This window comes from Dendrobates tinctorius, unplaced genomic scaffold (assembly GCF_039654945.1).
Source record: "Dendrobates tinctorius isolate UK_male_01 unplaced genomic scaffold, ASM3965494v1 ptg000070l, whole genome shotgun sequence".
Classification (NCBI taxonomy): domain Eukaryota; kingdom Metazoa; phylum Chordata; class Amphibia; order Anura; family Dendrobatidae; genus Dendrobates; species Dendrobates tinctorius.
In genome coordinates, this window is record NW_027361738.1 from 87,605,464 (window position 1) to 87,631,400 (window position 25,937).

The 25,937-nt window shown below is 44.4% G+C and overlaps 1 protein-coding gene across 2 annotated transcripts in view; it reads right to left on the reverse strand.

The window, feature by feature from the left end:
• The window catches only part of ICA1 (islet cell autoantigen 1), a 140,731-nt gene that overhangs the window by 5,355 nt on the left and 109,439 nt on the right, over nucleotides 1-25,937 (reverse strand). For both annotated transcript variants that reach the window (XM_073582099.1, XM_073582100.1), the window contains 6 exons: nucleotides 18,033-18,158; nucleotides 16,875-16,973; nucleotides 5,293-5,384; nucleotides 5,163-5,215; nucleotides 4,543-4,572; nucleotides 4,404-4,463 (listed from right to left, as the gene is read on the reverse strand). In XM_073582099.1, the coding sequence (XP_073438200.1) occupies nucleotides 4,404-4,463; nucleotides 4,543-4,572; nucleotides 5,163-5,215; nucleotides 5,293-5,384; nucleotides 16,875-16,973; nucleotides 18,033-18,158 (460 nt within the window). The remainder of the gene's footprint in view (nucleotides 1-4,403; nucleotides 4,464-4,542; nucleotides 4,573-5,162; nucleotides 5,216-5,292; nucleotides 5,385-16,874; nucleotides 16,974-18,032; nucleotides 18,159-25,937) is intronic.

The window sequence follows — 25,937 nt, forward strand, 5'->3', positions numbered from 1 at the left end:
CAAGACTATAACTGCTATAATACTGCCCCTATGTACAAGACTATAACTGCTATAATACTGCTCCTATGTACAATATAACTACTATAATACTGCTCCTATGTACAAGAATATAACTACTATAATACTGCCCCCTATGTACAAAAATGTAACTACTATAATACTGCCCCTATGTACAAGAATGTAACTACTATAATACTGCCCCTATGTACAAGAATATAACTACTATAATACTGCCCCTATGTACAAGAATATAACTACTATAATACTGCCCCTATGTACAAGAATATAACTACTATAATACTGCCCCTATGTACAAGAATATAACTACTATAATACTGCCCCTATGTACAAGACTATAACTACTATAATACTGCCCCTATGTACAAGACTATAACTACTAAAATACTGCACCCATGTACAAGACTATAACTACTATAATACTGCCCCTATGTACAAGAATATAACTACTATAATACTGCTCCTATGTACAAGAATATAACTACTATAATACTGCCCCCTATGTACAAGAATATAACTACTATAATACTGCCCCCTATGTACAAGAATATAACTACTACAGTGCCTACAAGTAGTATTCAACCCCCTGCAGATTTAGCAGGTTTACACATTCGGAATTAACTTGGCATTGTGACATTTGGACTGTAGATCAGCCTGGAAGTGTGAAATGCACTGCAGCAAAAAAGAATGTTGTTATTTCTTTGTTTAATTTTTTTTTAAATTGTGAAAAGTTTATTCAGAGGGTCATTTATTATTCAACCCCTCAAACCACCAGAATTCTGTTTGGTTCTCCTAAAGTATTAAGAAGTATTTCAGGCACAAAGAACAATGAGCTTCACATGTTTGGATTAATTATCTCTTTTTCCAGCCTTTTCTGACTATTTAAGACCCTCCCCAAACTTGTGAACAGCACTCATACATGGTCAACATGGGAAAGACAAAGGAGCATTCCAAGGCCATCAGAGACCAGATCGTGGAGGGTCACAAGGCTGGCAAGGGGTACAAAACCCTTTCCAAGGAGTTGGGCCTACCTGTCTCCACTGTTGGGAGCATCATCCGGAAGTGGAAGGCTTATGGAACTACTGTTAGCCTTCCACGGCCTGGACAGCCTTTGAAAGTTTCCTCCCGTGCCGAGGCCAGGCTTGTCCGAAGAGTCAAGGCTAACCCAAGGACAACAAGGAAGGAGCTCCGGGAAGATCTCATGGCAGTGGCGACATTGGTTTCAGTCAATACCATAAGTAACGTACTCCACCGCAATGGTCTCCGTTCCAGACGAGCCCGTAAGGTACCTTTACTTTCAAAGCGTCATGTCAAGGCTCGTCTACAGTTTGCTCATGATCACTTGGAGGACTCTGAGACAGACTGGTTCAAGGTTCTCTGGTCTGATGAGACCAAGATCGAGATCTTTGGTGCCAACCACACACGTGACATTTGGAGACTGGATGGCACTGCATACGACCCCAAGAATACTATCCCTACAGTCAAGCATGGTGGTGGCAGCATCATGCTGTGGGGCTGTTTCTCAGCCAAGGGGCCTGGCCATCTGGTCTGCATCCATGGGAAGATGGATAGCACGGCCTACCTGGAGATTTTGGCCAAGAACCTCCGCTCCTCCATCAAGGATCTTAAGATGGGTCGTCATTTCATCTTCCAACAAGACAACGATTTAAAGCACACAGCCAACAAAACCAAGGCCTGGTTCAAGAGGCAAAAAATCAAGGTGTTGGAGTGTCCTAGTCAGTCTCCTGACCTTAACCCAATTGAAAACTTGTGGAAGGAGCTCAAGATTAAAGTCCACATGAGACACCCAAAGAACCTAGATAACTTGGAGAAGATCTGCATGGAGGAGTGGGCCAAGATAACTCCAGAGACCTGTGCCGGCCTGATCAGGTCTTATAAAAGACGATTATTAGCTGTAATTGCAAACAAGGGTTATTCCACAAAATATTAAACCTAGGGGTTGAATAATGATTGACCCACACTTTTATGATTGAAATTTAACTGAGCAACATAACTTTTTGGTTTGTAAGATTTATGCATCTGTTAATAAATCCTGCTCTTGTGTGAAGTTTGAAGGCTCTAACTTATTTGCATCTTATCAAACCTGCTAAATCTGCAGGGGGTTGAATACTACTTGTAGGCACTGTATAATACTGCTCCTATGTACAAGAATATAACTACTATAATACTGCCCCCTATGTACAAGAATATAACTACTATAATACTGCCCCTATGTACAAGAATATAACTACTATAATACTGCTCCTATGTACAAAAATATAACTACTATAATACTGCCCCCTATGTACAAGAATATAACTACTATAATACTGCTCCTATGTACAAGAATATAACTACTATAATACTGCTCCTACTGTATGTACAAGAATATAACTACTATAATACTGCTCCTATGTACAAGAATATAACTACTATAATACTGTCCCCTATGTACAAGAATATAACTACTATAATACTGCTCCTATGTACAAGAATATAACTACTATAATACTGCTCCTATGTACAAGAATATAACTACAATACTGCCCCTACATACAATATTACTGTGACGAACATCCCACCGCTGCCACCAATATGTGACGAACGGCGGACTGCTGTCGCCAAATTGCAACGGACAGCAGACCCTGTGCCACCAATAGGTCACGATCCCACCACCGACACGGGTTTGTCAGCGGACGGAGGGACGTGACGCACTGCCGGCACACGGCTATCACAGGCACAGTGGGGGCTTATCTTAGTTATCCCACCACCGGCACCACGTGACAAAAATACAGCAAGCTAATCTTGCTCTAACAATTTACCACAGGGGGGTAATTTGGATGCCCCACCACTGCTAACAACCTTCCAAGAACTGCGGGGATTTATGTATATCCCACTTTCTCAGTTCCACTTTGGAAATCGCAGCTCTCTGGCGCCCCCTTTACCCTCAGGTCCGTCAGGGAACTGCACCTAGGATAATTAGTCGCCGGACGGGCTGCTTGTTGTGCACGGGCAGCTAGACTACTGCAGTAAGGGAATTATCAATGCTGTGGCCTCAACCACTCATTCAGCAATATAAGACCCTTCTGTACTGCCAGCTAGCCTCGCCAGCCGCACACACCACGCTGCCACCAGCCACACTTTACTTAATCAAAGAGTTAATTAAGAGGGTCCGTGACATACCCCAAATTAGTGGCGATTATCTAAAAAAGGCGCATAGTTCGTTTCTTAGAGCATGGAGACAGAGCTAATAGATTTTATCATTTATTCCCAAAAGAATGCGGGCAGTGATTACATAGATAAAAGTTGAGACATTACATAGGTACAATATAAATATAACATAAAGGGGATTAAAAAGACAGAACGTAACACTCACATGTGCTTAGTCGGTATCAGGCAAACCATGCAGCTGGGGAGAGAAGGCGGAGCCACACGTCTCCCCTCATCTGGGTTCTGGTCGGCACGGACGCTGTAGCTCCCACTGACTCATTGTAAGGGAGGGGTGCCTTATAGCCCAGGGTCTGTGACATCACGAAAGGGGCAGTCTGCAGAAGTTCATCCCCCCTTTCTCCAAGTTGCCAATTAACTAAAAAACTTATGATAACCATATCTCAACGAGGGAAGCTCGTACCAACACACTGAGGGCCTCATAGGTTGTAGTTCATCGAATGTAATAAAGCAACATCAGACATGCCATACTTAGACACTCCGTTTGGGAGCAATCCATATCTCAGGTTCTGGCGGTGATAGAACTTTGCAAGAGCTACCGTAGGGAAGCCGGGTCCGCGCAGATCCCAGAAATGTCCGTTTCGTTTTTCTGTCGCGATCGGAGCCCATGCTAGCCTATTTTAATATCGCTCATAGTTTTATTTCAGACACATGTCCAAGAAAACAAAGGACTTCCTTTAGCTTAACTAATTAACATTCCTTTCTGTGGAGATGGGCCAAATGCTATAGGGGAAGTGTCCTATTACCAGTGCGGACACAGGCTGTTAAGGAGGGGGAAGGAGGGAAGCTGTAGGAGCTGACAGGCTGAATTTCTCAGAGTTAACTGGGAGATTTCTAGAAGGTTCTAGAAACAGCATACTTTATAGACATTTTACATTACAACTACTATAATATTGCCCCCTATGTACAATAATATAACCATAATACTGGCGTGAAGTACATATACTTTATTGTTATTTTATTGTCCTTGTCTAGACATGGTAATGGATTTTTCCATATAGGGCCTAAATTACTTGTCAGTGTTTTTCACGTGACAATTCCAAGTACAATTATAGTTTGGGGCAGTGCAGGATGCTCGGTCTTCGCTGTGTAATCCCTTTGTGCAGCTGCAGGGTAAGCGATTATGTGCGGATGATTTCTGATCAGGGGATACTCACCACTTTCCTCAAAGATGAACTTCTCCTCTGCTTTCAGATCTAACAAATCATCCAACGTACCTGGAAAATGAAAACCGCCAGATGAGGTTGTAAACAATGCAGTAACCCTGTGTGCATCCAGCTGTCCCCCTCTTCTTACCATCAAACGCGTTTCCTTTGTCCGGTTCAACTTCAGATGTGACATGAAAGACATGGAAAATCATTCGGTTCAGACAAGATCACAGATACTCCCCCCCCCGCTCGCACCTACACAAATTCCCCTTTGTACATAAGCAGACGGCCTTTAACCCCTGCAGCACCAAACGTGGTTACCGAAAAGTGCAAGTCTGATGGTTGGGATATTTGGTTCTCATTTCCAGTTTTCACTGCGATTCTCTTTTCCTGGTGTAAAGATATTTAAAAAGGTTTGCGGCAACAGGCGGCTGCTGGAAAATTGTGCCAATTTTGGGGTTTGTCATTTTCGACCAACTCCGACAAAACGGGCAGGATGAGGCTGTGTCGACTTCCGCTCGTCAAATTCATGACAAGCGGTGGCATTAGCTATGCCATAAATCTGCAGCGGGGCTGGAGTAGGACTTGTGTCGAGGCGCACACAGAGGTGCATCGTTCAGCAGAGTCGCACGCGCGTCCAAGGATCAGGAGCTTCATCGAGAATGCTGCGAATAACGCTGGTCTGGCAGATGTATCGGCTATATAGGCTTACTACACCAGCTGCGGGTGGAGATTGTGCGCTTGTTGCCGTTGGGTCATTGGGCTTACCTGAGGACACGGATTCGGTCTCATGCTGCTGCTGTTCATCTAAAGAGATCAGTCTGCAGGAAAGGGAAAGGTTTCGGGTTCAGAGACTACCCGAGATGTGCGGGCACTGATGGCCTCTCCAGTGACTTACTGCTCGTTATTTCGCATCTTCGGAGCGGCATCCTTGGACTTTGGATTCTTTTTAGACTGATGACACAGTTTATCGACCGGGTCCTGTAGACTCTGCGACAGAACAGGAAAAATAAAATGACGTGGAGGCTGCTACAATATGACATTGCTACAATATGACATTGCTACATGATCAGTGGGTGTCCGACTTCTGAGACCCCATCTATCTTCAGAATTAAGGGTTTCCAGCTTGCCCTCTACACATTGGCATTAATATCCATCCGATGCAGTGGAATCCCTGCACAGCCGGGTGGTCTGGAGCGCTGCTCACCAGGGAAATTTTCTCTTCAGAGAGAGAGGACTAGGACTTTAGCACAGCCTATTGAAAGCAGCGACTATCCACCCTCTAATGAGTCTTGCCACAAGACTTAGGCCTGTTTCACACATCAGTTTTTTCAAATCAGTCAAGATCCGCCGTTTTGCAAAAAAAAAAAACGGATCCGCCATTTTGCTTGGCGGATCCATTTTTGTTCCTATTGAGTTGCATTACCGGCGGATCTTGACGGATGGCCATCGGTTGGATCCGTTTTTTTGCGGATCCCGCCAAAATTTTGGCGTCCGTCGACATGTGGACGGACAATGCAACGTTTTTTCGGGCGGCCGGATCAGCATTTTACATTGCGCATGCCCGGAGGATTTGCCTCGGCCGCAAATTTAACCCTAAACCCTGTTCTGGAGGCCGAAAAAAATTAATTCCCTCTCTCTCTCTCTCTCTCTCTCTTCCCCCCCAGGCAGCGGTTCCTTTAAAATTCTATCATCGACGGATCCGTTAAAACAACGGTCCGGTGCCAAACGTTGTGCTCAGTACAGGAACGGATCCGTTGTCTGCCATTTTATTGGATTTTAACTGAGGAAAAAAACTGATGTGTGAAACAGGCCTTAGGATAAAAGCCAACACCAAAGTCTCAATTTGCAGACAGTGTGTTTAGGGGTACTGCCCCTCGTCAGTGCAAAGTACGAGATCTGGTTTGGCTAGGTGAGAAGCGTCTGACCGGGATCTAAAGGGTAACGTTTCTCCTTGAAAAAGGGTGACATGTCAAGGTAAAGAGACTTTTAAGCCTTGCAATGCTCCTCTGTGAAATATGCATATGATCTCTTCTGAGAGGAAGAGGACTAGAACATGTGAAGGATGACACCAGAGAGATTATAAAGAATCCCACCGTTGCCACTACGTGGAGAACCCGCCTCTCGCCACCCCGCCTGCTGTCACTATTACATCTGAGGGGTCACATGGTACGCTCTCCTCACTTGTACCAACATGATGTTCCGCAAGGTCAGCTTGGCACAGTTTTACACAGGCACTCCCTGTCCACACACACCCAAGGAGGCATGGGGAGTGGGAGGATGTGACCCACGCAGTCGCTGACGTGACACCACACTCGCTCACAACCCTGACATGCTCCTTTCCAGAGAGAACTGCAAGGGACACACAGAGCTGAAGAAGTGACGCAGCCTCTTTACCCTCAGGGCTGTTGGGGTCTCAAAAGCTGATAAATCAGAGATCATAGAGTGATCCTCTCATTGTGCCACCACTTACCAAAATGGATGTGATCGGTCTGACCTCTGGGAGCCCCACCGATCCTGAAGATGGGTGAAGAGGACGCAGCTCCACATTACACTATTTACCCGTTCCTGGCCACCTGGCTACGCGGGGTATTGACGGGTGGCCCTTATAAGTAAACATATAGGCCCCCATAGTTGGGAAGCCTTAGAGGGAAGTGAAGCACTCTTATTAAGTGATTGATTGTAAATCATGCCCACGGAGCAAGGCAGCCTAATCTTACACAGCACAATCTGCCAAATTGCCCCCGGTTTGCTCACATGAGCGCGGGATACGGGTGTGATGGGGAAACGAGCGCCAAAGTCAGCAGAAGACAGCGGAAAACAATTTTTTTTTTCTAAGCAGAATAAATACAACCAAGCCAAAACAAAGAGACCGCGGCCGCGGAGTAGAAAATGAGAAGACGACCCGCCAAATCCAGGGATGATACAACCAAGAATAATTTTTCTTTTTAAATTATTTTGCAAATACAAACTATTTTTTTTAATGAAGTAAAAAAAAAAAAGCCCGACTGGTCATCCTCTGATAACACCTTCACTTTGGTCGATCGCTCGGTCCAGATTTAGCATTTTATAAATAGTAATAATAGATTAGATTGGATTTTACCAATACGGGTTAAGAAGAGACAAACGGTCCGCACTTTCCTTTCTGAATGTACTAGTTAGGGTCAGTAGGCACGGGAAAGGGCTTGGTGCATAACTGCCGGGTATTTATTATGATTTTATATAATTATAATTTCTGTTAAGATTTTTTTTTTCTATTACATACCTATGAGATTTTTTTTTCTCTATTTGTTTACGAGATTTACTTTTTATCATTTATGAAGAGTTTTTTTCAATAACCATTGTTTTTCTAACCTTTAGGAGTAAAGTATCTTTTTGCTATTTATGATCAGTGTAATTTTGTATTGCATTTTTGAATGGTTTGTGTTTTTTTTTTATTTTATGCTAATTAACTCACTTGCACAATGCAAGAAAACTTTGAAATCTAGCAGGTGCCACCTAGCCAACCAGTAAAATACGGAAATGGCCTACCCTTTCAGAGGGCAACTGTCACCTTTTAGGCGGCAACAGTACGACTGTTTTCTTCCTTTTTTGGGAGAGGACTTATTTGCAAGTTTTTGTCCCATGCAGCATTGCCAGTAACACTCCATACTCGGCTCGTATGTCCTTGACATGGTCTTCATTTATTTATTTATTTTTAACGCAAATTTAAAATGTTTATCAGAGTAAACCTTTTGGGGACTTTGGATGCCTTTTTGCTTTCATTTTTTAACTGCCTTTGTAACTGACCAGTTACAGGACAAACCTTCGGCGATCATGTGATCGCGTTACATACACCGTGCTCACACAGGCACCGCAAGGTATAATGTGTTGGGGAGAGCAGAAACGGTAAAACGCCATTTCTGATTTCTCTTCTGGATGCCAATATAGCACAGGACCCGTGTCTGTACGAGCATAACCATAAGAACGCAACACCCCATTATCATCTACCATAAGGACAGCACATCAGCAGTCATTAAGGGGTTAAGTGTGAAATTAGGTCTCTCCGTCTATCTATATCTCAGTATAAAAGTGAGTACACCCCAACAGATTTGTCAAAAAAATCTTTAGCTTCCTTCCAGAATCAACATTTTCTATGGGACACCATAATAAAGAGGTCAGTGCCTTTATTTCAATGAAAAGGACTTTATTCAGGGTGTTTTTTTATTTACAATCTGTCTACAGCAGGGGTGGGGAACCTCAGGCCCCAGGGCCATTTACGGCCCTTAATGACCTCTTTTCCGGCCCCCGGGCAGATTCTCGGGGACTGCAGTGCTTTGGCAGGGAGTTGTATTTTCACTGCCACCAGCTCATTAATTTCTTCTTGCTCTGTGAGCATACACACGCAGTGTTCACTACTGAACACTGAAGGGTATGCAATGAAAGGTTACGTCCTGACACCAGTGCCAGAGTCAGGATGTATTTTGTGGGCGTAGTTTGTACGGCCCCCGAAGGATGGTATAAATATCCAAAGGGCCCTTGGCAGAATAAAGATTCCCCACCCCTGGTCTACAGGGTTAGTAATGGGGGCGTCTTATAGATGCCTCACCATTACTAACCCCTGTGCTTGATGTCAGCTACCAATTAGCTTAGTTACTCACCGATAACGGTGTTTCTCGGAACCCATGACAGCACCACGGAGAGAGGGGATCCGCCCTTCAGGGACAGGAACCTACAGATAAAAGGGCGGTACCTCTCCTCCTCCTTCAGTTGGTTACAGAGCATCAGAGGGTCTCCAGGTTAGTTAGACAACAGAAATATATACACAATATTATAATGCTGCTTATTTATCAAAAGCACCGTGCCTAAACGGAAACACTCTACTAACAGTAAAACGTGCTCACCACACTCGTGAAGGGGAGGGGAATAAGCGGGTGCTGTCATGGGTTCCGAGAAACACCGTTATCGGTGAGTAACTAAGCTATTCTCTCTCACCCACGACAGCACCACGGAGAGAATTAGAGATTGGTAGCTTAGAGAGGGACCACCGCCTGATGGACCCTACTCCCGAAGGTCAGGTCAGACGTAGAGGCTAGATCTAATCTATAGTGCCTGAAAAAGGTCGAAGGTGATGACCAGGTGGCCGCCTTACAGATTTGTTCTATTGATACCTCAGATCTTTCAGCCCATGAGGTCGCCATTGCCCTTGTGGAATGAGCTCTCAGCCCCTCCGGGATGGTATTTCCACTGGATGAGTATGCCAGGGCAATCGCATCCCTTATCCACCTTGCCAGGGTACTCTTGGATGCCTTGAGCCCCTTCCGAGGACCCTGGAAACATACAAAGAGAGCCTTCCTTCCTACATTTTTTGGTGGCCTCTAAGTACTGTACTAGGCACCTGTTAACATCTAAAGTGTGGAATTTTTCGCCCCCTTATTTTTTGGATTTGGGCAGAAGGATGGAAGGACTACCTCTTGGGACCTGTGGAAATGTGATGATACTTTAGGTAGCTAGGCCGGGTCAGGTTTTAGGATGACTCTATCCTCTAGAATTTTTGTAAAGGGTGGCCCTGCTGATAAGTCTTGAATATCGCTCACTCTTTCAGCTGATGTTAGTGCCACCAGAAGCACCGTTTTAAGTGATAGGATTTTTAGGGGTGCCGAGTAAATTGGTTCGTACGGAGGGCCTGTCAGTGTTGAAAGTACAAGATTCAGGTCCAATGACGGTAACCTTTGACTAGCTATTGGCCTAGATCTGGTTGCGGTCTTAATAAACCGTGCTACCCAAGGGTCACCTGCCACATCATGGTTATAGAGGGCGCCTAACGCCACTATTTGAACTTTTAATGTGTTGACCGCCAAACACTGTTCTAGGCCCTTTTGTAGAAATTCTAGGATCTTATCAATCTGAACCCCCGTCCTGAACCTTTGCCCTAGAAGTGGATAGGAATTTTTTCCATGTTCTGCCGTAAGCTCTCATCGTAACCGGTTTCCTACTTTTTTGTAATGTAGTTATCAGGTTCTCTGAAAATCCCCTGTCCCTCATCAGCACCCTCTCAAATTCCATGCTGTTAAATGGAGGTTTGGTGCCTGAGGATGTGACACTGGGCCCTGCGATAGCAGGTCCGGGAGATCCGGTAGGATCCATGGGTCGGTTACTGAGAGCATTCTTAGCCAGGAAAACCAGGTTCTTTTGGGCCAGAAAGGGGCTATCATTATCATTCTTGCCCCGTCCTCCCTGACTTTCCTTAGGACCACTGGAATGAGCATGATTGGGGGAAAGGCATATGTTAGACTCTGTGTCCATGGGAGCATAAACGCATCCAGAGTTAGAGGCATGGAAGAGTCTGACTGGGATGTTCCTATCGTGTCTTTATTCCTCTTTTTATCCCTATGCTTAAAGGGATACGAGGTCGCTCTGATTTGATTGCGGCCCTTAGGTCGGATGCGAGTCTCCTGACAAAGAATTTCTTTTGTGCAAGACTCACATAGTTTTTTCTCCCATGATACAGGTAGGGGTCTAGTGCAAGTGGGACATTCCCTGTTCTTTTTTCCATTCTTCTTTCCCTAATAAGGGACAGGAATTGTATTACAAGGGTGAACATTCACGAAGATCACTTACCCCCAAAGGTGCGCGGCTGCAGGTACCGGTTTGGGAGAAGGAGTCAGGTCCTGTATAGGCTGATCTCCTGGTGGCGATTTGCTCCTTGCCGCTGACGTACTGCACCGTGTGGAGTGACTGCTGGAACGGCCATCTCTGTTTCGTTCCTTCTGCCGGTGGTGGTGCTACTGCTTGAGCTGCAGCCTGGCATGCTGCTCCTGTTGCTGGTCGCTATCCCCCATTATCAGGATCGCTTCCAGCCAGGAGTTCTGAATCCACCATTTTTAAATTTGCCGCCCCTGTGATGTAACCGCTCCCATCCTGCACTGCGCTGGCCGGGGAGCGTGCTCCTGCGCATGCGCCGGTTTCAGGGACCCGGAAGCCGCTCCTCTACTTCCGGGGCAGCGGCCATCTTGGTACTCTCTGTACCATGGCGCTGCCCGCACTTCCACTGGGTTCCTGCGAGCCCCAATCTCCTTTCCGGAGCGGCGGCTCCGACGTCTCCCCTCTGCTCACCCGTCAGCCCGCATCGGCCCCAGAGGTGGCGGCTTCGGGCACCGCTCCTGCCGCGACAGGGGCCTCCCCGCTGCCGTAATACCGGACAGGTCGGCCCCGGATCCGGACTCTTCTCCTTCAAATCACAGGTACGGATGAGAGGTTCCCGCCCTTTTATCTGTAGGTCCCTGTCCCTGAAGGGCGGATCCCCTCTCTCCGTGGTGCTGTCATGGGTGAGAGAGAAACAAAGCTGACATCAACCCCAATATTATTACCCCATTATTATATCATCAACTTATAGCTGCGCCATTTCTGGGGCAGCTGAGAGCTGATGTTTTTAGTCTGCCAGGGGACCAATATCCATGGACCCTTCCTAGGCTATTAATAGCAGCCTGCTGCTGTCTGCCTAGCCTTTGCTGGGTATTAATTATAGGGAGACCCTACGTCATTTTTTATGGGGGGGGGTCCCCCATTTTAATAACCAGTAAAGGCGAAGTATACAGCTGTGAGCTGATATTAATAGCTGGGGAAGCGCCATGTGTATTATCCCGTTCCCAGGCTATAAACATCAGCCTCCCAGCTGTCCGCTTTTCCTCTGCTAGTTATCAAAATTTGGGGAGATTCCACACCATTTTTTTTTGTTTAATTTAATGATTAGATACATGTACAGTAAGCTACATAAGCACTGCACTAATTATATATGTCACTCACATATTTCTACCAATATATGTAAATGTATTGAAGAATATTTCCTTTGAAAACTACCTTTGAATGACAGAGAATTACTCTATGTAAAAAGTAATGTTAAAATTGCATTGCTTTCAGATCGCATACGCATGTCATACAGATGAGAAAAATCGCATTGTACTTGCATGAAAATCGAGGGCCACTTTAATAACACTCGTCCGACTTTTCAGGAACAAGAGTGGTCCGATTTTATTAATACTGATGGGGTATGAGCCCTAAAATTTAAGATTTTGTAATGAAAGTTATATTAAAAAATAAATAAAAAATTCTATGAACCACGAAACTCAGTCCGTCAAAATTTTTTAGATTTTTCTTCTGTTCAAAGAGGGTGTACTCATTTATGCTGAGCCATGTAAGCGGTGCCAAAAAATAAGGGACTGTGCCACCTGTTCCTGGAGAAAGCTGGAGAGACGCAGCGGCCGGGAAGTGAACTTGTTTGTCAGTGCTGTTCTCAGTCGTGACTACAAAAATAACCGGCAACAAAACAAGCGAGCGGCCCGGGAGCTGTCAAAATAGTAAACAGTATTTCTCTCCCGTGTGCCTATAGTAGAACGCCTACGTGGCTGGTAATTAATGGAGCTGGCTATATCTCCCCGTGTGGGCGGCAGTCACACGTTTTATTAATGAACATATTTTAGCAACCGAACAAAATGTCTTCATAAAATAGGAATCATCGATTCCAGGCGCCAAGACGAGGACGAAAACTCAAAAAAAAAAAAAATGACGCTGCCACAAAAAACAAAGAAAGGCTACAAAGCTGAACAGCACCGGTGAGCTCCGAAAGGTCTCTGGTCACAATATAACAACGATTCTGGAGCCTCTCACGCCATCGTTAGTGCCGATCCTGTGTTATTCATCCTGGAAATGTGCCCGAGTCTTATCATTACTCGTCAATATGGGGTATCCAGAGATGTGTAGGAACATGCCCCAGTGATTTAGGAAATAGGAATGGCACTTCATCAATTAAAGGGAACCTGTCAGCTGATCCACGCTGCCCAAACCACAGACGCTGGCTGTAGTATCTCAGCTATGTACAGCCATGGCCAAAAGTGTTGGCACCCTTGAAATTGTTACAGAAAGTCAAGTATTTCTCCCAGAAAATTATTGTACACACGTTTATTTCCTTTGTGTGTATTGGAACAACACATAAAAGAGAAAAAAAAAAAAAAAAAAAGGCAAATTGGACATCATTTCACACAAAACTCCAAAAGTTGATAGAACAAAATTGTTGACACCCTCATATTAATATTTGGTTGTACACCCTTTGGAATAAATAACTGCAATCAATCACTTCCTATAACCACCAACAAGCTTCTTACACCTCTCAGCTGGAATTTTGGACTTTTCTTTTGTAAACTGCTCCAGGTCTCTCATATTGGAAGTCGCCTTCTCCCTGCAGTAATTGTAAGATCTTTCCACAGGTGATCATTGGGATTTAGATCCGGACTCATTGCTGCCACTTTAGAACTCTCCAGCGCTTTGCTTCCATCCATTTCTAGATGCTTTTTGATGTATGTTTGGGGTCATTGTCCTGCTGGAAGACCCATGACCTAGGACACAACACAGCTTTCTGACACTGGGCACTAAATTACCACCCAAAATCCTTTGGTGATCTTCAGATTTCATGATGCCTTGCACATAAGGCACCCAGTGTCTTGTTTCTGGTGTGATTCTCATATTGCCCACATTTGTTGCTTGCCACAGGTGAGTGAGAATAAGCATCACGATTGAAACTGAGTTGTTTAACCACGTTTTTGGAAAGGTGCCAGCAATTTTGTCGAGCCCATTTTTGAGTTGTGTGTGATAATCTACAATTTGCCTTTTTCTGATCAAATAGACACAAAGGAATAAATAATAATGTGTAACTGCAATAACTTTCTGGGAGAAATATTTAATTTTCTGGAACAATTTCAAGGGTGCCAACTCTTTCGGCCATGACTGTACTACGCCACGCGATGGCACGCCCTCTATACGCTACACCGCGCGGGGCACGCCCTCTATACGCTACACCGCGCGGGGCACGCCCTCTATACGCTACACCACAAGGGACACATCCTCTATACACTGGACCACACGGGACACATACTCTATTTACCACACCACACAGGAGAGCCAACAGATTCTAGTCTTTATATAGCACATGCTGATTATAGGCAGCCTGTAGGGCAATACACAGTATTGAGCAGAGTAGATGTGAATCAAGTTGTGGGGCTGAAATAAACACTTACTATAAAAGGAGCAGCACAATCTGTTTAATTGCTCTTCCTTTAATCTTCCCTTTGAAAAGACATCAAAAGGCAGATGTAATCTGATTTTTGATATTTTTGAGCTGAAAGTCCATCTTGTCATTGGCAAGACAGATTTTAATTGTTCTTCAAAGTGAATGAGGAGTTCAGGAAACAAGAGGGATGTGAAGTAGCTTAAAAGTAGAGATACAAGCTTATTTCTCCAATAAGATACACTACAAAAGTTTCTTATATTCGCTTGTGCTTGACTTATGTTCAGTTTGTTAAATCAACTCTGACCATTAAAATCTACTAGCTGAAGAGCCCGGCATTGCCCATGCATAGTAACTAACTGCCGTCTCACTCTCTCCCTCCGCAGCCCCGCTCTCCACTCGCCGTCCCGCTCTCTCCCTCCGCAGCCCCGCTCTCCATCCCCCATCTCACTCTCTCCCTCCGCAGCCCCAGTCTCCACTGGCCGTCCTGCTCTCTTCCTCAGCAGCCCCGCTTTCGCTCCACAGCCCTGCTGTCTCCCTCCGCAGCCCCACTCTCCAATCACAGTCCCGCATTCTCCCTCCACAGCCCCGCTATCTCCATCAGCAGCCCCTGTCTCCAGTGGCTGTCCCGCTTTCTCCTCAGCAGCCCAGCTCTCCACCCGTGTCCTGCTGTCTCCTTTAACAGCCCCGCTCTCCATGTGCCATCCCGCTCTCCTTCCACAGCCCCGCTCTCCACGCGCCGTACCGCTCTCTCCCTTGCAGCTCCGCTCTCCACCCGCATTCCGCACTTTCCCTCTGCAACCCCACTCTCCAGCCGCCAGTGGGAGGGGCTTGACATGCAATATAATTATATATATATATATATATATATATTCCGGCCACAGCTATATGTCCAGGGCGTTCTTGTTTCCTTTGGTCATTGTCAAGAGCACTTTCAAGCCCCCACATGTGCTTTTTTATGCATCTGCAATTAAGGCATACCCTAAATATCCATTTTACAGGCACTGGAAATTCTCTCATAGCCTCATACTCCTCGATTAGCATTCCAAGGAGCCAGGGACCCAAGAGGTTCATCTCCTTGTTATACAACTAACTAGTTATTAAGCAGGAGATGCTCCTCTGTGCCATTATTGGTTGAGGCCGAATGGATGACAGTACTACCCTCCCTATCAGAGAAGGATTGGAGCGAGGTCTTAACCTCCCCACAATATGTTTCACTGGCAATTAATAATAAGCTAATCCAAATATCAACATAGTCCTTCAATGCTACCTGAAACCTAGCAGGTAATATACAATGGGTAGCGCCACCACTGCAGATCGCCATAGGTGCAAAAGAGGGGGCAGATTTTATACACTAGATGTGCTATTGACTGCCTATTGCAGACTTTTGGAAAGAGGTCATACCTATCTCCTACAGACCCCTGGTTGTTATGCCAACTCATAGGCACCCCATGATCATGTGACAGGGGTGCAGATGGGTAGAGTTAAGGGCCCGTTACTCACAGGGATCTCGCTGGCGAGATCGCTGATTTTGTGACACATCAGCGATCTCTCCAGCGAGATCGCTGTGTGACATCCAGCAGCGATAGGCCCCCCCCGCGGGGTATCGCTGATCGTGCTGGACCGTCCTGGCCCGTTTTTTCATCGCTGGCCAGCGCACATCGCTGCGTGTGGCAGCGGGAGCCAGCGATGAGCGACGCTGCTCGCTGGTTACCAACGTAAACATCGGGTTTCTAAGGGCCACGGGGCCCTTAGAAACCCGATGTTTACCCTAGATACCAGCGTGCACTGCAGGCAGGGCGGGAGGTGGAGGCAGAGGGGCGCACAGACCGGAGTAGCTCTGCTATCTGCTACTCCAGTCTGTCAGACCAGAGAAGCAGATAGCAGAGCTACGCCGGTCTGTCTGCGCCGCTCTGCCTCCACCTTCCGCCCTGCCTGCAGTGCACGCTGGTATCTAGGGTAAACATCGGGTTTCTAAGGGCCCCGCGGCCCTTAGAAACCCGATGTTTACGTTGGTAACCAGCCTGCTCGCTGGCCCTGATCGCTGGAGGGGCTGTCTATGTGACAGCTCACCAGCGATCAGCTAACAATGTCCCAGCGATCCCATCCACGTCGGATCGTTGGTGGGATCGCTGGGACATCGTTACGTGTAACGGTATCCTTAGTGATGTGCTTCTGGCACGTGCATGTTAAATGCCGCTGTCAGAGATTGACAACAGCATTTAACATGGGCACATGACAGCTGACCAAATCAGCCATCAAATGCTGGGAAATATACGGGCTCAGCGCAGAAGCATGCATAAAAAGAGGGGGAGGCAACATATGACGAACCTATATGTTAAAAAAAAAAAAAGCCGTTTCTGCTCTATTTTTGCTCATTAGGAACAGTCAGGGGCCACACACTAAATTAGGTAGCACATGAACAGCAGAGGAGAACTCACCTTTAGCGTAGTAAATTCATATGGCTGGTAGCCTTTGAAGCTTTCATGTATTGCAGCCATCGTGTGGGATGTTTTCTCCCAAAAATGAAGTAGTGTTGTCTGCCAAACAAATCAAGAAACCAGAGAGATGAGTGTAACTAAAATAATACTGTCCCTACAAAAACAGAACTACTATAATACTGCCCTTATGTACAAGAATATAACTACTATAATACTGCTCCTATGTACAAGAATATAACTACTATAATACTGCCCGTATATACAGTACAGACCAAAAGTTTGGACACACCTTCTCATTCAAAGAGTTTTCTTTATTTTCATGACTATGAAAACTGTAGATTCACTCTGAAGGCATCAAAACTATGAATTAACACATGTGGAATTATATAATTAACAAAAAAGTGTGAAACAACTGAAAATATGTCTTATGTTCTAGGTTCTTCAAAGTAGCCACCATTTGCTTTAATTACTGCTTTGCACACTCTTGGCATTCTCTTGATGAGCTTCAAGAGGTAGTCATGAAAATAAAGAAAACTGTTTGAATGAGAAGGGGTGTCCAAACTTTTGGTCTGTACTGTACAAGAATATAACTACTATAATACTGCTCCTATATACAAGAATATAACTACTATAATACTGCTCCTATGTACAAGAATATAACTACTATAATACTGCTCCCTATGTACAAGAATATAACTACTGTAATACTGCCCCTATGTACAAGAATATAACTACTATAATACTGCCCCTATGTACAAGAATATAACTACTATAATACTGCCCCCTATGTACAAGAATATAACTACTATAATACTGCTCCCTATGTACAAGAATATAACTACTATAATACTGCTCCTATGTACAGGAATATAACTACTATAATACTGCTCCTATGTACAGGAATATAACTACTATAATACTGCCCCTATGTATAAGAATATAACTACTATAATACTGCCCCTATGTACAAGAATATAACTACTATAATACTGCCTCTATGTACAAGAATATAACTACTATAATACTGCCCCCTATGTACAAGAATATAAATACTATAATACTGCTCCCTATGTACAAGAATATAACTACTATAATACTGCTTCCTATCTGCATATGACTGGTATGAATAACAAACCATAACTGGAAATGTGTAATTACCTGATAAGTAGTCAGGACATGAGATAACAGATTGCATCTACTGGCTCTGAGAAGATCGACTTTTTCACATACGTCTGTTTTCAGCTTATCAAAAGCAGCTTTGGTGTGACGCACCTGTGCCTGAACCTAAAGGGAATAATAGAGAATGCTTGGTATATCGCTCTGCAGTTAGGGACACTTGTCCTTTGACCTCTCTGTGGGGTCATTTCCACCAGGACTTCCTAATGTACATCTACTGTTGGATCTGGCTGCACCAGTGCCCACTTACAATCTAACTCTGGAGTCCTTGCACTAAGGAGGAGTACCCGCTCTTTATAGCACAGGATGCCTTAGCTGGGATGTCACACTCCGATACACACAGGGCCAAAATTGAAAACTTGGACAAAAGTCGTTGGCCAACCTTAATCTAATATATAAAGCTCAAGCCAAAAGTATTGACACCCCTGCAATTCTGTCAGATAATACTCAGTTTCTTCCTGAAAATGATTGCAAACACAAATTCTTTGGTATTATTATCTTCATTTAATTTGTCTTAAATGAAAAAACACAAAAGAGAATGAAGCAAAAAGCAAAACATTGACCATTTCACACAAAACTCCAAAAATGGGCCAGACAAAAGTATTGGCACCCTCAGCCTAATACTTGGTTGCACAACCATCAATGCGTTTCTTACAATGCTCTGCTGGAATTTTAGACCATTCTTCTTTGGCAAACTGCTCCAGGTCCCTGATATCTGAAGGGTGCCTTCTCCAAACTGCCATTTTTAGATCTCTCCACAGGTGTTCTATGGGATTCAGGTCTGGACTCATTGCTGGTCACCTTAGAAGTCTCCAGTGCTTTCTCTCAAACCATTTTCTAGTGCTTTTTGAAGTGTGTTTGGGGTCATTGTCCTGCTGGAAGACCCATGACCTCTGAGGGAGACCCAGCTTTCTCACACTGGGCCCTACATTATGCTGCAAAATTTCTAGGTAGTTTTCAGACTTCATAATGCCATGCACACGGTCAAGCAGTCCAGTGCCAGAGGCAGCAAAGCAACCCCAAAACATCAGGGAACCTCCGCCATGTTTGACTGTAGGGACCGTGTTTTTTTCTTTGAATGCCTTTTTTTTCTCCTGTAAACTCTATGTTGATGCCTTTGCCCAAAAAGCTCTACATTTGTCTCATCTGACCAGAGAACATTCTTCCAAAACGTTTTAGGCTTTTTCAGGTAGGTTTTGGCAAACTCCAGCCTGGCTTTTTTATGTCTCGGGGTAAGAAGTGGGGTCTTCCTGGCAGGGCTGTGGAGTCGGGAGTCGGTGCTCATTTTGGTGGAGTCGGAGTCGGTATAAAATGGACCGACTCCTAAAATATATAATAAATTGGGTACAGTAATTCAATGCAGAATGTGCTGAATATTTTTTCATAGGAGTTTGGGAAAGTTATGAAATGTCCTATAAATGGCTGTTATATTCCTGATCTAAGGCTACATTCACACACAGCGTTTTTCCTGTGTTTTTTGAGGATACGTTTTTCAGCTGCAAAAGTTGATCATCTTTTTAAAAAACTGCATCACCTGAAAGGTTTTTGAGCTCATAGATAATGTTCTCAATAGCAAAAGCAGATTAGAAATCTGCTCTATCTATATATCCATTTATCCATATCTGTCTATCCATATCTTATCTGTACCAAAAAGAATGAAAACCGGGTAGTACACCAATATATATTCTGTTCTATCTAAATATCTTGATTATTGGATCATAAAAATGATTAAATGTCTGAGGTTCACATTGTACTACAATAAATTTTTCACTTAAATATAAGCAATATGTGTGGGAGTCGGAGTCGTGGAGTCGGAGTTGGAGTCGGTGTAAGGGAAATTGAGGAGTCGGAGTCGCAGGTTTGGCTTACCGACTCCACAGCCCTGCTTCCTGGGTCTCCTACCATACAGTCCCTTTTCATTCAGATGCCGACGGATAGTACGGGTTGAAACTGTTGTACCCTCGGACTGCAGGGCAGCTTGAACTTGTTTGGATGTTAGTCGAGGTTCTTTATCCAACATCCGCACAATCTTGCGGTGAAATCTCTTCTCAATTTTTCTTTTCCGTCCATATCTAGGGAGGTTAGCCACAGTGCCATGGACTTTAAACTTCTTGATGACACTGTGCACAGTAGACACAGGAGCATTCAGGTCTTTGGAGATGGACTTGTAGCCTTGAGATTGCTCATGCTTCCTCACAATTTGGTTTCTCAAGTCCTCAGAGAGTTCTTTGGTCTTCTTTCTTTTCTCCATGCTCAATGTGGTACACACAAGGACACAGGACAGAGGTTGAGTCAACTTTAATCCATGTCAGCTGGCTGCAAGTGTGATTTAGTTATTGCCAACACCTGTTAGGTGCCACAGGTAAGTTACAGGTGCTGTTAATTACACAAATTAGAGAAGCATCACATGATTTTTCGAACAGTGCCAATACTTTTGTCCACCCTCTTTTTTATGTTTGGTGTGGAATTATATCCAATTTGGCTTTAGGACAATTCTTTTTGTGTTTTTTCATTTAAGACAAATTAAATGAAGATAATAATACCAAAGAATTTGTGTTTGCAATCATTTTCAGGAAGAAACGGAGTATTATCTGACAGAATTGCAGGGGTGTCAATACTTTTGGCCACAACTGTATGTGTGTATGTATGCGTGTATGTCCGGGATTGGCATCCGCACCGTCGCAGCTACAGCCACAAAGTTTGGCACAGTCACACATCTGGATCCCGAGAGTGTCCTAGGCTATGTTGTGAGGCGAAATTTTAACCCCGCACATTCCAATTCACCAAACAATTTTGCCCCTATCAACATAATGGGGAAAAAGTGTGTGTATCAAGCCCCGCCCCTCATTATGATGTCATAATGGTTGCCATGGCGACGCTGATGTCATCATAGGTTGCAAGCCCCGCCGCTCCTTATGATGTCATAATGGTTGACTATGTGATGGAGGATATGTATGACGAATATATGGGCACGAGACTATGGGATGGCGGATATGTATGATGGGTATATGGGCACGGGACTATGGGATGGAGAATATGCATGATGGGTATATGGGCATGGGACTATGAGATGAAGGATGTGTGATGGGTATATGGGCACTCGACTATGGGATGGCGAATATGTATGATGGGTATATGGGCACGGGACTATGGGATGGAGAATATGCATGATGGGTATATGGGCATGGGACTATGAGATGAAGGATGTGTGATGGGTATATGGGCACTCGACTATGGGATGGCGAATATGTATGATGGGTATATGGGCATGGGACTATGGGATGGAGGATATGTATGATGGGTATATGGGCACTCGACTATGGGATGGAGAATATGTATGATGGGTATATGGGCATGGGACTATGGGATGAAGGATGTGTGATGGGTATATGGGCACTCGACTATGGGATGGAGAATATGTGTGATGGGTATATGGGCACGGGACTATGGGATGGAGGATATGTACGATGGGTATATGGGCACGGGCCTATGGGATCGTGGATATGTATGATGGGTATATGGGCACGGGACTATGGGATCGTGGATATGTATGATGGGTATATGGGCACGGGACTATGGAATGGAGGATAATTATAATTTGCTATAACTAACCACAGTTAGTTACTATGCCCGGGCAGCGCCGGGCTCTTCAGCTAGTGTTTAATAAAAAAGAAGATGTCTACAATTAAGGAATTAAAATAAATTATTGGAATAACAAAATGTTAAGAGCAATAAAAAAAAACATATGAACCAATAGCCTAATTTAAATATGTAATAAAGGATAAAAACCCTTAAATAATTCAGATAATAAAGAATGATGAAAACAAAAGTGCCCCTAAACACTATATCATACCCCCCACAGCGCCCTTCACATGCACGGTAAGATGACCCTACCTATCTGCTGCCGCTCAATCCTCCCCCAACAAAGTATGGTGACCGCATCACAGTATAATCCCAACACAGTCTTCCATACAGTGTAACAGCTTCATATAATTCTCCATACAGTATCATGGCCCCAGGCAGTGCTCCATACGGTATAATGGCCCCAGGCAGTGCTCCATACGGTATAATGGCCCCAGGCAGTGCTCCATACGGTATAATGGCCCCAGGCAGTGCTCCATACGGTATAATGGCCCCAGGCAGTGCTCCATACGGTATAATGGCCCCAGGCAGTGCTCCATACGGTATAATGGCCCCAGGCAGTGCTCCATACGGTATAATGGCCCCAGGCAGTGCTCCATACGGTATAATGGCCCCACACAGAGCTCCATACGGTATAATGGCCTCACACAGAGCTCCATACAGTATAATGGGCCCATATAGTGCTCTATACAGTATTATGGGCCCCACATTAAAGGGAATTTGTTACTCCCTGGGACGTTTGTAAGCTATTAATATAGGCATACAGAGGATAGAATTGATCAAATAGTCATCCTTCTATGCCTCACTACTGCGGTCTTGTTGTTGAGAAATCATCTTTTAATCCTTTATGTTAATAAAGAATAATAATAATAAAAAAAAAAACTACATGAAGCACATTCTCCCACTGCTCCAGACTCTTTATGGTGTCTTCAGATCCTCTGCACATCTCAGTACAGCGGGCGGGATGTAATGACATCATCGCGCCCACTACACGGAGACGTCAGACCCAGAAGGGGAACGCTGGGAGAGTCGGCTGACATACCGTCCTCCATCATCGCTTTCAGCTGTATCAGCATCTAGGATGCCCATATAGTTGAAAACGCAATGCCGTGGAGGGGGACCCGCATGGCGTTGCGGGCCAGATATACTTGGGGGATCTGCCCGGCGTGGCGGGCCAAATATACTCACCCTGTGGGACAGATGTGACCCGTGGGCCAGAGTTTGTCATATGTGCCTTAGAGGAAGGATCCAACTGCAGCAAGCTGCCTCCTGGCAGGAGATTAGGCTACCTAGGCCTCTCCTTCATTCCAGAAACATCTTGCTTCACTATTGTGAACTCTCTGGATCTGACTGCTGAGTCGGGGCTCCCTCTGGTGGTCACTGCGGGTAGTGGAGCTGGCCAGGTTGAAAGTCTGCCATCTGACGATTATGATTGGAAATCAGGAGTCACTGACTGGCAGGATATAAGTGAGCAGGCTTCTCTCAGTGGTTGCTGGTGATTAGTTCCTCTTGTACATCTTGAGGTCTGCTGTCTCCTGCCTGATCCTGCATTTTTCAGCTAAGTTGTTCATTTGCTAATCCTTTGCATCTGATCTGTTTTTGCCTCTTTCTGCTTTGCTGTGAGGGTTCAGCGTGCTCCCTGCTGGGGCTGTGCTGGATCCCGTGCCATATGTTACAGCTTGTGTCAGTTTGTTCAGTCCCCTGTTATATTAATCTCTTTTGCTTTGCTGCCAGTTCACACCAGAATGCTGATATAGTGGGGGAGAGGTCGTGAGACCTCAGTGTTTTTTGTACATCAGACGCGTTGGATTTTTTAGGGTTTTTACGTGATTTCCTTTCCTGTCCTATTCAGACAGTTTGGTCCCCATCATTTGCTCAGTCTATTTTCTGCCTGTGTTTGTACCTCATCTTGTCTCACCGACAATATATGTTTGGGGGCTATTTCTTTGGGGTTCTACTCCGGGGCAGTTTAAATTTCACCTTTCTTGCTTTAGGCTTAATTAGTTCTCCGGCTGTGCCGAGGCGTCTAGGGCATCGTAGGTACGCTCCACGGCTACTGTTAGTTGTGTTGTTAGGACTAGGGGTCTGCAATCCGCTCAGTGACCAGCCTTTCTGGTTTCCTGGTGGCCTCGCCTATTTCTGCCATCCTCCTCGGTGACCTATTCATAACACTTCACCTGCACAAGCACTGAAAGAGGCAGATCACATAGGTGCCTAGCCAAGACATGCAAGTCACTCCTTGCTATGCTTTTATTTGCAAAGTCACAGAATGGGAACTCCACATATGCTGCTTCCCCGCCATTCCCCATCACCATGGCTCGGTGACCCACTGATGGATAGGTGAATTGCCTGCAGACCTACGACCTTATAATCAGGGCTGTGGAGTCAGTAAGCCAAACCTGCGACTCCGACTCCTCAATTTCCCTTCAACCGACTCCGACATATATTGCTTATATTTAAGTGAAAAATTTATTGTAGTACAATGTGAACATCATATATATATATTTCTATTTTTTTTTTTTTTTTTTTTTGGAATACAACTTTAGAACACAAAAAACTAATAAATTGTAAATATGTAATACACACACACACACATACATACATGGTATATATGTAACACTATGTAATAAACTATATAAGTGGCAAAAAACAGTTTTCAACAAAAACATACTAAATAACATTTGTGCAGTCTATGAATTTGTTCTAAGAAATAGAATTGCCTCCATCACATCCTCCTTCATAGATGACCTAAAATCTGACCTAATAATTTTAAGGCCAGAGAACAACCTCTCTACACTAACTTGGGTTGGAGGAAAAGCCGTAACCACACGGGCAACATCTCTAACAATTTCCAAGTATAAAGGAATTGCCTCATGCACAGTTAGTTTTGATGAACGGTTGAATTTTTCTTTTTCTTTGAGAGCAAGTGAAACATTTTGCTGAAATCTGGTCAGTCTGCTTGCTATAGGAGACGGAGTGAAATCTTTTTCCTTGCGGCAATGCTGTGCCTGCTCCATGTCATCCAAATACTTGTCAAAGTCAAACTCCTCATCTGATGAGGATGAAGATATGGCAGCAGTAGCACTGTCAGGACCCAAGTCCTCTTGCGCCTGGCAGTCCTCCTGTAGGCCACTCATCCTAACTGCTACCTCAGTCAGAGCTTCTTTTCCTTTAGTAAGCTGTTAATCATCAAGCAGTATACGATGACTTGGGTCCACATAAACAGCTACCAGAAAATTTTTATTTTCCAATAGCTGTGTCTCTCTCCGTTTCATTGAAGCAGAAATGCCATCTGCGATTAAATCTCCTCTTTGGGACAGGCAAAATAGCAAGTTCTTCCACTCCCTTATGAAAATGCCAGGAGTTAAATCCTCAGCTTGTAATTTTTTAGTCACGGTAAATAGGTGATTAAGCAATTCCTTCAATTCAGCCACCTGTGTCCATTGACCTTCATTTAGGGTTACCTGAGGGTTCGCCATATCTATAAGAAACGGTTTAAGCCAGGATCAAAACTAGGGGGGGGCAGAACCTCATACTGTTCCGCAGAATCTCATACTGCACACCTCAGCTGCTGCAGAACCTTATACTGCACACCCCAACACTTGAAAATAAAGCCTGCACCTTAAGATGTGGTGAATGCAGTCTATTTATTCCAACTATCAATTGATGTTGTTGTGTCACTGAAGACGAGCAATGCCTGTCCTGGTCGTCCTTTTGGGCACCTATGAGGTGTACCTGCCTGGTGCTAAAAAAAAAAAAAAAAAAAAAGAAAAAAAAAAAAAAAAAAAGGAGTGTTAGTCTGTGTGCTACCCGGCTTTCATTCTTTTTGGTACAGATAAGATATGGATAGATAGATAGATAGATAGATATGGATAAATGGATAGATAGAGCAGATTTCTAATCTGCTTTTGCTATTGAAAACATCTATGAGCTCAAAAACCTTTCAGGTGATGCGGTTTTTTAAAAAGCTGATCTGCTTTTGCAGCTGAAAAACGTATCCTCAAAAAACGCAGCAAAAATGCTGTGTGTGAATGTAGCCTTAGATCAGGAATAGAACAGCCATTTATAGGACATTTCATAACTTTCCCAAATTCCTATGAAAAAATATTCAGCACATTCTGCATTGAATTACTGTACCCAAATTATTATATATTTAAGGAGTCGGAGTCGGACCATTTTATACTGACTCAGACTCCACAGCCCTGCTTATAATTAGAAAACTTTTTTGGGGGGGAAAAAATGCAA